Here is a 13,808-nt window from a genome sequence, read left to right on the forward strand (position 1 = left end):
AGTCTCTCAAATTGTGCCGTTCATACACTCTCATCCCAACAAAACAGTAAAAATTGACAATAATCGACAGTAATCGGCTTGAGATAACAGTAAAAGTTGCGACATAAATTTCCTATACCATGGGATATCTACTTACGCTATTGTTTCTCTATGGTATGATATTGTACCTTTGTACAATCTTTCAAAAGATAAATATCAAAGAAGCAGTGCGTATGGTTCTATGATAATGGAGAAAATAAGGCAAGGGCCACACGAGCGCACATAGTGCGTCCATTGCAACTTACTTTTTCGGCCGTCGCCAATGACACCACACGAGCGTTGAGTGTGGTGCGTCAACGTCAGTTGGCTTTAATCAATTGAACCAGACGATGCAATAACTTTTGCATGGTTCGTCAGTTGTAAGTTGCAACGGACGCACTATGTGCGCTCGTGTGACCCTAGCCTAAAATAACTCTTAGGCTAGGGCCACACGAGCGCCCAAAGTGCGTCCGTTGCAACTTATTTTTTGACGTCCGTTGTAGAAATACATATTATAGAAGTGTGTTGTCACCAATTCACTTCTATAATATGTATTTCTCACGTCAAAAAGTAAGTTGCAACGGACGCACTTTGTGCGCTCGTGTGGCCTTAGCCTTACGGTTCACACACAATTCCTTCCTAGCTATTAATTCAGAAGAGCCCACAACTTACGAATTTTTACTTTGTACCATGTCATATTTTCGAATTTTGCTGTTTATTCACATCGCTATGCAATGAATTTCAAACTTCTCAATAACTGAATTTTCTTTTTCACTTCCATTCATTATACGGTATCCAAATAATTGATTTCCAAGGAGTTATTTTTAGCAGTAAAGCTGACCATATTAAAGCTGACCATATACACCGACATCGCCACCAATCTTGAAATCCTCCATATCTCACAAGAAAGCAGAAAACTCAATGTATTCGAAATTTACAACCACACAAAACAATTTCCCAACAGTCTCCTAAATGATCAAGTAGATTTCTCTTCCCACACACTCTTTGACAAAATAGTCCACAGTTCAAAATTACCACCTCACTAAGTATCCACCAACCCAACCCCCACCACAACCTATTCCACCACCTTCATCCCTTAACAAACATAGCCTTGTCATTTGAGTAAATTCCCACAGTCTGATGATGACCAACAACAGGTCGAAACGATCGTCACTACAAAAGTAAGTGTATTTTCACTTCAAAAGTGTTTTTTAAAATTCAAGTTTAGTAAAGCCAATAAAACCAAAAATAAGAAAGATTCAGATAGGTAAAATATCGGATGGCAGACATTGTAGTAGAGATTGAAACACAGGTCTGACATTGATTCAGGTTACTGAAAAAAAACCTTCATTTAGAGTAGGCCTACTTATTATATACTATTATAGTATATAGTAGGCCTACTTATTATAACTACAATTATAGTGTAGTAAGTTATATTGTTAATATGTATGACTATTGTCGTTATATTGTTAATATGTATGACTATCGTCAACTTAGTATTGCCATAGAGAAACAATAGCGTAAGTAGATATCCCATGGTATAGGGCGTTTATGTCGCAACTTTTACTGTTATCCCAAGCCGATAGTTCACGTAATTATTTCCCATGCATCTGTGTGACGCTGGTAGTATCTCAAATTGTGCCGTTCATACACTCTCTCCCCAACAAAACAGTGAAAATTGACAATAATCGACAGTAATCGGCTTGAGATAACAGTAAAAGTTGCGACATAAACGCCCTATACCATGGGATATCTATATACGCTATTGTTTCTCTATGGTATTGCTCTATGACAAAATAGGATTACTAGCCGTCAGGCTCGCTTCGCTCGCCATATCCGTCTAGCCAGGGGGCTCCGCCCCCTGGACCCCCGACTGGGTCGTCCAAGAATGAGATCAGCAGGCGAGCGTTTTTATCATATGTTAGGACAATCCAGTCGGGGGTCCAGACTAAACGTCTGGCTAAACGGATATGGCGAGCGAATCGAGCCTGACGGCTAGTAATATAATATTCCCAGGATTGAAGTAGCAGTGCCCAATCAATTTTTCCGCGATAAATGCATTTAAATTTTCAACTTGGTGCCAGCCTAACAAAGTCAACTCAACTTAATGCCAACCTGACCAAATTATTAATTTAGTTGCCAGTTAACAACTGTTTCGAAGAGGTACTCTATATAGATTATAGTTCTATAGTAACATATGATATGGAGATTTCAATTATAATTAAGAGATTGGGAGAAGAAGAATATACATGCTAAATGACGAACTTTAAACCCTTAAAAACAACCCTTAGAGTTGAAATATTGCCAAAAGATTTCTTAGTGCGCCTCTAAAGGGCCAACTGAACATATCTACCAAATTTGAACGTTTTTGGTCCGGTAGATTTTTAGTTCTGCGAGTGAGTGAGTGAGTGAGTGAGTCAGTCAGTGAGTGAGTGCCATTTCGCTTTTATATATATAGATTGAATTGAGAAAATTTTAGAAATAGTCATTTATAGACAATGATGGTGTACCGTAGCCTACTGGATTTACCAATACTTGGATCACTTGCATTCATCACACATTTATTCAATTCCAAAAATTAATTCGCCTAAAAGGTTCAAGGCTCAACTTACACGACTCAGGTCGAGAAGAGACTCGACTCTAGTCGAGAGCATGTGTTTCCAAATGGTGACACCCAGACCAGCAGATTCTAGTCTCCGCGAAGTCACCATTTGAAAACACATGCTCTCAACTAGAGTCGTTCTCTTCTCGACCTGAATCACGTAAGTGTGAGTTGAGCCTCAGTCTATTCTACCTATCTTTTCCATGTTAAATTAAGCAACTTTGTAAGTCTTTTTCTCAAAAAGTACATAACTTTGAGTCCTGTTTTCTAGGTACATTGGTCACACAGGTCGCAGTGCAATTCACTTGTACGCTACTGTACTAATGAACCAGCCCAGTGGACTTTCACCTGCCTAACGTTGTTTACAATAGTCTCACCCAATGTACATAGAAAGTATTCTAGATACCTTGGTCTCACCTTTGCGGAAACAGACAATCATAATGTTGATATTGACGCAGAGGATAAAAAATAAGAATAAAAGTGGGTTCATCAAACTTTATTTGACAACAAACTACAAAGTTAATAATTTTGATTCATTAAAAATAAATTATTACATAATAAGACTAGTTGCATGACTGGATATTGAATTTATTTCAAATTATTAGATAAATCTAGAGGTCACCACTAACATTTGAGATGTTTAGCTACATCTAAGAGAGATAGGCGAATCTTAATAAATATTAGGTTAAAACGTAAAGGCAACTAGAGGCAACTAATTCTATCTGAAATGTACTTAAAACATAGATAATATCAGATAAAATAAAATAATATGAAAAAGAAATATAAGTTACATATTGTATTTTGAATTATGTAAGATTTCCACGAGTAAATATTATCCAAGGCACTTGAGAGGCATAACATTTGTGAATATTTGGCAAAAATTCTAAATTAAAAAAAGAATCGAGACAACTAAAAACGCTACAATACCTTTTTAGGTAATATCAAAGATGGTAGAAGTATCTAATTTTACAATAATTACAAAATCATTAAAACAATAATTGAAATATTGAAGAACTGCTCGTCAATTAGGAAAAATTGAATAATTGCTAAAAACCGAGTCGTGAGAATAGAATAGAGATATAAACTATTAGGAATATACGTTTCAATATTCACATGTTCAAGATAACACAAATGCAGAAGTTGACGTTGTTTTGTCATGTCTAGAAAATAGGAAGTTCTAGAGGGAAATAGAAATAAACTAGAGGTTAATCTGAAGTGTTAAGAGATAAGAAATGCAAATTTTCAAATAGAAAACATTTCAAAAATACCTAAATCTGTTTTCTTTCTCAAATTAAGGAAAAGAAAGATTTGTTATACTGTACAAAATAAAAGATGTAAATAGACAATTTGTGATTAGATATATGACAATATGGATATAGACAATTAAAATGGAAATAGACAATTCCTATAAAATGGTTTACTAAATTTCTTGCTGAATTAATCAGCTAAATCTTTCTCATATCAATTTTACATAAATATTTCATTATGGAATTTAATTACTATTGAATTATTTGAGAAATTGTAATGATTTTATGATGGGACATCTCACTAGAAAAGCCTTCGCATGTGATAATGTAGTACAGTAAAATATGGCGATTGAAATAGTTATATTATTTGATCCTTTCCACATGACATCTTTCATTTAAAGACTTCAATTAAAAGTACTAAAATGCACTAACTTTGTAAAATATACAGAAAGCAAAGAGGAATTAAAATTTATCTATAAAGAGCTTACTAAAACTAGAATGAACACTAATTTCTCAGCAAATAATAAAAAGCATTAAATACGAGTTTTTTACTTTAATCGTTTAAAAGTAATAAATTCGATAGGTAACTGAATACTTGATATAGTTACTAGGGCATAACTAGAAAAGTATAGGAGTTACAAGAGCAAATAAGCACTCGATTCCAAACTGAAGATAGTAGGTAAAATAGAGTGCACAGAAATATTCAAAGAGATTCGTTCGATTTCATTCGTTCAATTTGAGAATTATAATTGAGAAATAATAGAGGATTACAAGTCAAAATATTACGTTTTTGGATTTTTGTCCCTTCAAAAACATAAACATACGTTCTTAAGACTCAACATAATTCATTGAGAAATAAGCTTTATAGCAATGTCATGAAATATTGGGATAATTATATTCCAACCTATCAAAACACATTGAAAAAAAATAGCAAATGCATCAATAAATTAAAAAAAAGGAATCTATCAATTGAATTGTAAAACTTCAAGACTATTACTACATAAATTATACAGGAAACTGTTCAACAGGTGTAAGTTTTAAAATAAAAAGAATAGATAACATAACAATTTGTGAATAGAAAATTACAGAGCCCTACGCCTAGATCTGTGAATAGAATTGATTAGTGTATATTATGACAAAATGTAGTAACTAAACAAATATCATTGTAGATTCAACTGAAAATCTAATAAAGAATATACGAGTATATTTTGAATAATCATGAAATAACAAAAAAAACTAATGTTTATTTCTTAATCCGTCTCATCAGGTTTTTAAATTTAAAAATTTAAATAGAAATAGCATTGTCACCTTATCCTGAAGGTGAGTTATATAAAATTATACACATAGACATAGGCATAGTATATCTATTCTGTGATATAGGCCTCTGTAATTTTATACCACACAAAAATGTCTAGTAATTTTATAGACGTTAGCATGAATTGATATTTAACAACCTTTTTTAGAAAAAGATTATTGAGCATCTAAACTAGCAGACCAGTCTCTAGTATTAAGGCACATCGACTTATTATATTTATTTTGAATCATACTGTTTCTTAAATCTGTTTGAAGAGCGTTTCAGCAGAAACATTAAAAACTTCAAAGTTACAAAGTTACGCAAGCGAATTAGTTAAGAAAATCGACAACAATAGTTGTAACATCGTAATAATTAGACAAGCTTTGAGAAAAATTCTCTAAATAAAAAGTATTACGTGTTGTTGAATACTCAATTAAAAAATAATATAGTTTATACAAAATAATATGAACTATAAAATAGGTTCAATAAAGCACCAAATAGTCATTGACGGTAAAAGGTAGATAGTCATTGACTTATGTAAATCCTGATACCCATCAATGGAAATGTTAGCGTTTCAATGACTTGATATTGTACATGTAAAGGCCTTCATAATATTCTAATTTAATAAGTATATAACAATGAAAAAAATCACCCAGTTATATCATTCATCATTAAAAGAAATGCAGTTGACCTGATACACGATATTAGTTAATCTGGTTTTAATCATCATCTACAATAATAATGATAATTCTATTTTGGTTCACTGATCGTTTATTTTACTGTAAAATGTAATGGAAGAATGACCTGATTAGAAGCATTGCTTAGGAAAGTGATTGGTTTGTTGAAAGTTTCAAAGCTACTCTGTAGCTTATTCTTGCCTGTTTGATGTATTAGAAACATTTTACTTTTTTGGTTATGAAAAACGCTGCGAAATTACAGAAAGTTAGCAAAAAACTACCGAATAGACCAGAGTTTAATACTAACTTTGTTGCAATATGTAATGCTACCCACATAAGTGGGTAATGAGGTAGTCAACAACACGCAACAAAGAACAGAGTAGTTAGAATTGAATGCGATACTTGTTGGGAGGAGGTAGCGAGCGGACGCCCGGCTCAGCCGCCTTGACTGGAGGCTGGCCGAGCGAGCCTCGGCGTCGCGACGCCTGCGAGGCCCCTCGAAGCAACTGCTGTAGTCAGGCAGCTTCTTCGGCGGAGGCAGCAGGCTCCTTGACGGCGAGTCTCTAGTTTTATCCGATCCCGTCGACAACTTCCTATTGTACTCTTTCGCCGAGTCGAATCTTGAAGGCGAATATCTGACAGGAGAGCTGCGAGAGATATCAGTGATGGTTTCTGCGTTGTCCGACAGTTTCCGATTGGTGGAGTCCGAACTGAAACGCCCGTATTCGCCCAGTTTGCGCGGTGGAATCGGCAGTGGCGAGTCACGATCACGACTCTTGTCGGTCGAGTCACAACTGGTCTTGCTAGTCGAGTCGTTGTTGAGTCGGTTGTATTCGCCGAGTTTGCGAGGGTGGAGCGAGCGGACGGGCGACTCGCGGTGGGACTTGGGGTCGGAGGCGTCAGCGCTCGAGTTGGCCGAAGCCTTGCTGCCCTCTCCATCGCTGAGTCGTCCATACTCGCCGAGTCTGCGCTCTCGGCCGGCGCTTGGTGACTTGTGGTGACGCTTGGGGCGAGGCAGCGAGCTAGGGGGCAGACTGCCACTACCACCAGTCTGACGCTGCTGTTGCGAGCACAAGCCCTGCTTCTCCAGCAGCATCATCTCACTGCCCCCACCCCCCACCACTCCACCACCCCCACCTGCACCGCCACCCCCTCCACCACCGCCCCCCACCAATCCCTGCAAGAATCCGCCGGCCGCTTCGAAGCCGCCGCCTACACTCGCCAGTAGTGGTTGGGGTATTTTTCCTTTTCGCGGCGCAGAGCCTGGATGAGAGAATCCTGGAAAACAGCAAAGACCTCTCTGAAATCAGAAGGAACAAAACGGGTGTGCCTGAGGTTGTGCGGACCGAGGACGGGATTAGTGCACACCAGTTAGTTGTTCACACCAGAGCACGACTGGGAGGGTCAAGGATGTTAGGAAAGAGAGAGACAAAACAATATCGACACATTAGAGGTAAGGAACACTACTAAATGCATGCTAGCAATATTAATCAGCATCAAATCAAAACTATCAATATAACAACAATAATCAACACTCAAAAAAATTGAAACATTCAATACAACACAAGACATAACTGACGAAAAAGCTATTCTATAGTCCGTACAAATTTACTTCAGACTTGGAGGAATATGCAGCGCAGAGAAATGGAGGGAGATCAGCCAATTACAGTGATTAATAGAGTCACGGTATACATACAGTATGGAAACTTGGCTAGTACCCTGGCGCAAAAATCCGCCATCTTGTTAGGAAGTGCCGCATTGTAATAGTATTGATGGAAGGTTCGGATCACTTTAATGATCCGGATCAATTTATCTCGTTCACTGCCACGAGCCAATCAGAAGACCAGGATTGGAACTTCCTTAGGTCACGTGACGTGTCTAGTATTTGCGTCATGTAAAAAGCATTGGTTAGATTCTGTACCATTCTGTACCTATTCTGTGATAGAATCATAGGTAGAAGCGCAGTTGCCAATTTGTCAGTCATGTGACCGCTTTCGGACAGGAAACTTCGCATGTTTAGCATGAGCACATGACCAGTCACTAGAGGTTGGAGAACGCTAGCCGCTTCAAAACGGCAACATCGCCTCTGTATCCCTCCCGCTGTATGCTTTCTCTGCTGCGCATGCCCATCCCAATTAAGAAGTAAATCTGTACAGATTATAATAAAGTGAGGACCAGTATATACGGTTCAGTCATGAGTAAAAGAACGGCTACCCATTTTTTACAATTTCACCCCTTTTCTCGTGACTTAACCATCTATACCTCGTGACATTTCATTGCCAACGGTGATACTGTACTAGGTATTAAGCAAAACGTATTTTTATTGTTTTTTTTTCAAATTTACATTTATGTTTTCATATTGGGACCAGCTTAATATTGTACCCAAGAAAATATGTTGTATCACATGTAAAAATTGCATGTTCTACATTAATAATTGATAATACAATCACATTGAAATTAATTGTTCCACAATGTGATTTCTGAACTAAGCCACTGTAAAATTTTATTCGAAAATAAATTTTGGCAATGATTCACGCGAGGTGGAAATCGTATAAATTCACCGCAGACTATTTGCAGATATGAACAAGATACGTCTTGGAATAATAATAAACCAGGCCCTGATTGCTTGAATTTCAAAAGTTTTATCAAATATGCATTTCAGACTACACAACAATGAAAAACATAGATTTCACAAATATTGAAGTTGTTTTGGTCCAAATATGTTATGATATTGGATTACCAAACTGAACATTTGAAATTATCTTCATTTTTTTTACATATTAACTCTGATGATAAATTATGTATTCATCTATGATTTTATTAGTTAAAAACGTTCTCTCGTAACTGAACCATCAACACAATATTATAAATTAAGCAAATTTTCGGTCAGACTCCAGATTTTGTATAGAACCAATAAAAATTATTTGGTTTAAACAATGAGGCATTATGATATTGTGATTAGGACATTTAGTTTTTGAGGCATTGAGTTAATTCAAATTAAAATAGCACTATAAAACCACACAAATTGATTTAGAAAGTTTGTTTGGGGAAGCTTTCATATTTAAAGCAAAAATTAAGTTTGAAGCACTCAGAGGTAAACACTTACAAAATGTTGTAACGATTTTAAATCCATATCAGAACAACACTATCACACATCTAGAATCGAACACTTTACCTTAAGCAGTCGACTCACGAGGAAATTTTAGCTTCCGTTAAATTTCATTTTATATTTCATAGCAAATATCACTAAGAACATTGAAACGACATTTTAATTAATGAGATATAATAAGGTGAAACGGAACATCCAATCGCTACATATCACTAAGAAATCGAAAAATACCCAATAAAATGTATAGCAATTTTAATGCAGTAAAACTCCATTCATAAATTTGAATTTTAAATAACTTTTGTTCGAATTTGACTGGAAACAATTTGAAAATAGAGATTGTTTTTCATTATTATGCAAAAACAACATGGACAAGAGCTTGCAGTAAGTTATGAACTAAAGATTGACATTCAGCACGATTAAATAAGACATGCTAGTCACTAAAAGGCAATTAGAACGTTCATGTACTTCAGCGGTTTGAATAAAGATTAAATTTCAAACTCTAAACAAATAAGATGAAATTAAAATTAAAACTGACAATTTGTGAATTAAAGTATGAAAGCTTTTAGATTGACTCAATATGTTTTAACTCCTTTCATTGTTATTGAAAATGTATTTTTCTAATTTCCTTGGAAACTTGATTATCATTTTAGCGTAGGCTACAACGATTCTTCAAGAATCTTACGTAGACTAAGGTCCGGTTGCACAAGAGCCAGTTAAATTTCAACCGTGATTAATTTCACGAGAACCAATCATAGAAGGCGTTTTTGAAAAGACGGCTTCTCTGATTGGTTCTCATGGAACTTATAAATTTAATAATTTCTCGTGAAATTATTAATCACGGTTAAAATTTAACAGGCTGTTGTGCAACCGGCACTAAGATTTTAGCTTCAGTAACTACAAATTCAATTCATAAGGTTTTTACTAAAATGCATGATTACGAACTGAAAAAAGTTTGATTTTTGAGATGTCAATTCTACAAAACTACAGTCAAATTCTAAACATTGCATGAATGTTTTCGGCTCAAAATTTTCTAGTTTTATCAACAATTAAGAATTTTTTAATGATTGTTTTCATTTTGTTAAAGTTGAGTGTTATTCATAGCTATTCAAAATTGAAAATTTGTTTTTTTTTCATTTGTAGATTTTTAAGATACCAATTCTATAACTACAGTCAAATTCTAAACATTGCGTGAAGGTTTTCGGCTCAAAATTGTCTAGTTTTATCAACAACTTAGGATTTCTGAATGATTTTTATATTTTGTTGAAGTTGAGTGTTATTTATAGCTATTCAAAATTGAAAATATGTTTTTTTCATGTGCAGATTCTTAATTTTGAAGAAGTTTTGGGCAATAGCCCGTTTTTTCTTTTCCGACTACTGTATTGTTTACTCTATGCAATAAATATATAAATAATCGAATAAGTGATAGCGACAAAAGCAATATTTTGTTAAGTTTTGAGCACAAGCCGGTTGTGCCCAAAGTTAGTAGACAGAAGGTTGTAATGCATCGGATTTATCGGGATCGGTTCATTGAAATGCATTGTTTTATGGGTTAATCTGAAATTATTATAGTATAATGTTGTCTACTAACGCTTTTGCAGCTTATTAACTTTTTCATATCACGTTCTTAGATTCTTGAAAAACTTTAACTTCATTTTATTCATACAAGTTGAATGAACTCAAAATATTTAACAACATCATTAGAATCGGTGATTCATTCGCTGTAAGTACGGAGAATTTTAAAGTTCTAGGCCAATTTTGAGGGATTAAATAACGATGTATTTGAAGATACAGTGGATAAACTGTATGCTCAGTGTGGTTACTCTATCACATTTTTATTACACGTGACGTCACACTGGCGTTTCCTCCACCACTTTGAATCTTACACCTGTGAGTGATCAACCTTCTCTCTACTAACGTTAGGTTGTGCCGATGTGCCCGATAAATAAATAAAAATATGAATAAGTAAATGAATGTGAGGTTGGTTACCTTGCTAAGTAGTTGAGAGTCAAGTTGCTTGAGCTGATCGTCCAGCGACTTGTGTTGGGAGTATTTATGGTAACAGCTATCCACACTGCCCGTGTACGAATTATTACAACCAAATCCCGTAGAACTGGTGAGCGCACTACTGGCAGTCGAAAACACACTAGTAGTTGATACTGGCCCTAGACACAAAATACAACAATTATTACGAGGTGATAATATTATGTATCAACGATGTGTACAGAGCTCAGGTATTCGAATGTACAACCTGTGGTTGCCATCCCACTTAATTATCAGGGAGGAAATTCAGAATTCAATTAAGAAGGAGCTGCTGTCTATTGGAGCATATTCAGTGGAGGAATTCAATGAATATTACTAACCTCAAGATGGAGGTTTAAGAGGATAGCACACATTTTCTTGTGGTATGAACTTGACAATCCATATACCCCTCTTGTAGGAGGTCAGTGGATGAAATGAAATAAATAAATAAACTGCAAAACAGAATTGAAAAAATGAAAAATCAAATAATCAGTTACACTGGTTGGAGTCATGACGTAGTCTTAGCACTGCTCAGTAAATGGTATTGGTTCTGAAGAAATAATAAATAAGCGCGTCACGTGGGAAGAAATGGACCCTAATCAGTTGACAATTGACAAATCGTCTATGGAATGTTCAGTAATTGTAACAAGCTCTGAGCCTTCAACAAAAAAGGTAATACAGACAAGTAAATTTAGCTTTAGAACTAACATCTCTAGAATATTATCAATACAAAAGTGATAATATCTCTACTAATAAGTATAAAGGCGGCTTTCAAGTCAGTTTTCTTGATTTTTCAGGAGAGCAAAAACAAAGTTAAAAAAATTCTGTATTAAATTTTATGAATCATTATTTATTTATTTATCTCATTGACAATCACAAATCATAATTACAATATAATATGATTGGGAGAAGACAACAGGCATAGCCCAAAACTGTCTTCTCCCAAATTTTTACAAATAAAAGTTTCAAAAAAGAAAGAGGTTTCACTTTTCACTTCAAAAAGTCCAATTTTCACTTCATGACTAAACTAAAAATTTTAAATTTTGATATTTAAAAACTAATTAAAAACGGAAATATTTCACTCAAATCTCTACAAATTGAAAATTTTTCCAGAAAGGAAACACAACTTCGCTATTAGCACAGCTGTTCAACTCATATATGAGTTGATTAATTATTATGATATATATATATTATATTGAAAGTATTATATTATAAAGTAAAGTATAGAACGCTAATCGTTTCTCTGCATATTTCTTCACATGTTTACTGTGTCCAATAATGGTTTCTCACATATTGACATTTTTTATACTGGTGTAAACAAAATGTGTACGACTTAAACCCTTTGCATCAAAGTATTTTATGACTTAACCCTTTTTGTCTTCATTTGAGTTGACTTGTATCATTTACATCAAACATGAATGATTTTGTCTGAGATGTATCCATTTTACCTTGAGAATAACTCTTTTTACTTATCAGTACAGATATATATGTTGCTTAAAAACATGCACAATATTCACACTTCCATACTAAATGCATTTAACATTCAAGATAATGATGAAAATAATGTGTGATATTAATGGAGATAAATTGAGGTATAAAGTAACATTACTATTTTAAAACGCTACCAATAGTTGAATTTAAATATGATTTACATTAAAACTGAACCTGAAAGCTTTACATTTTTTTAAATTTTGTAATGAAGTACTGTGATGTACTTGAGCATTTCATTGTTTGACGACAAAATTTGGCTGGGATGCGGTTGCTTGACACATTTTTTCCTACTTTCATTGAATGTATCACCAAACCATTTCCAAATACGAAAATGGAGCAATAGTAAGTCACCCAGCTTTAACCGTAAAACATAATAATTATTGTAATTGGGATATTGACTTCCCCTTGGTGTTTTTCAACTGTTTTAACTTTAACAATAACTAGCAGATACAGTAATTGGATCAGTGAGCACTCTATGGTCCGGTTTCCGAACTCGGGATTTGGCTAAGTTCTAGACTTTAATAAGCTGGAGTAAGAAAATTGGCTTTCCAAAACGGGGCGTAGTCGTAGTCATTGTCAAAGTCACGTTTAAATTAAATTTCAAAAAACTATAAAATTAAACACAAAATAAAATGAACAGAAAATAGTGTAAAGTTTCAGCTATTTTCAATTATTTGGAAATATTTAATTTGTCAAGGAAAACCGTTTCCAATTATAGAAATGAGAAAATAAAAACTGTGACTACTGTTATAAAACCTGCGACTACGCCCCGTTTTGGAAAGCTAATTTTCTGACTCCAGCTGTTTTAAGTCAAGAACTTAGCTAAATCCCGAGCTCGGAAACCTGCCCTATATTTCTAGAACAAGATTGTTGTTACCCGAGCTCTTGAGCAGTTAAAAGTTTTGATATGCTTATGAAAGGATCTAATGATCTATGTTCGACATGTTTCATAAAAACATTCAAAAGAGCTCTATAAAATGATCTAAAAAACTGAATATGAGAAATATCTGTAACCCTACAGAACCCTGGCAGTTCATCTAACTTAAAAAGCTGAGTCTTACCGAGATCGTCAGCATTGAGAACATTTGTTAGGTCGGGACTATGATGACTAAGCGATATACTTTGGTATGAGCTGGATACTTCTTTATCAAAAGTATGCTTCTTTTGAAGAACTCTGATCATTGCATCTTTTTCTGCTAATTTTGATTCCAATTCTTTCATTCTGAAACAATTAAACGATAATTATTATTATTCAAGGAAAATCCAAAGTTGAACATTAGCATTAATCAATTGAATAAATGCAATTTCCATCCAATTAAATAATACATTATTACATGAAATATGCCTAATA

General features: G+C 34.5%; 1 protein-coding gene across 1 annotated transcript in view; it reads right to left on the reverse strand.

Moving 5' to 3' along the window:
• Positions 1 to 4,649: 4,649 nt before the first annotated feature.
• Positions 4,650 to 13,808, reverse strand: part of LOC111046287 — a 62,097-nt gene continuing 52,938 nt past the window's right edge. The window contains exons 12-15 of the mRNA XM_039419873.1: positions 13,519 to 13,679; positions 10,934 to 11,109; positions 6,282 to 7,138; positions 4,650 to 4,671 (exon numbers count right to left, since the gene is read on the reverse strand). Coding sequence (XP_039275807.1) covers positions 4,650 to 4,671; positions 6,282 to 7,138; positions 10,934 to 11,109; positions 13,519 to 13,679 — 1,216 coding nt within the window. The remainder of the gene's footprint in view (positions 4,672 to 6,281; positions 7,139 to 10,933; positions 11,110 to 13,518; positions 13,680 to 13,808) is intronic.

This window comes from Nilaparvata lugens, chromosome 1 (genome assembly GCF_014356525.2).
Source record: "Nilaparvata lugens isolate BPH chromosome 1, ASM1435652v1, whole genome shotgun sequence".
Classification (NCBI taxonomy): domain Eukaryota; kingdom Metazoa; phylum Arthropoda; class Insecta; order Hemiptera; family Delphacidae; genus Nilaparvata; species Nilaparvata lugens.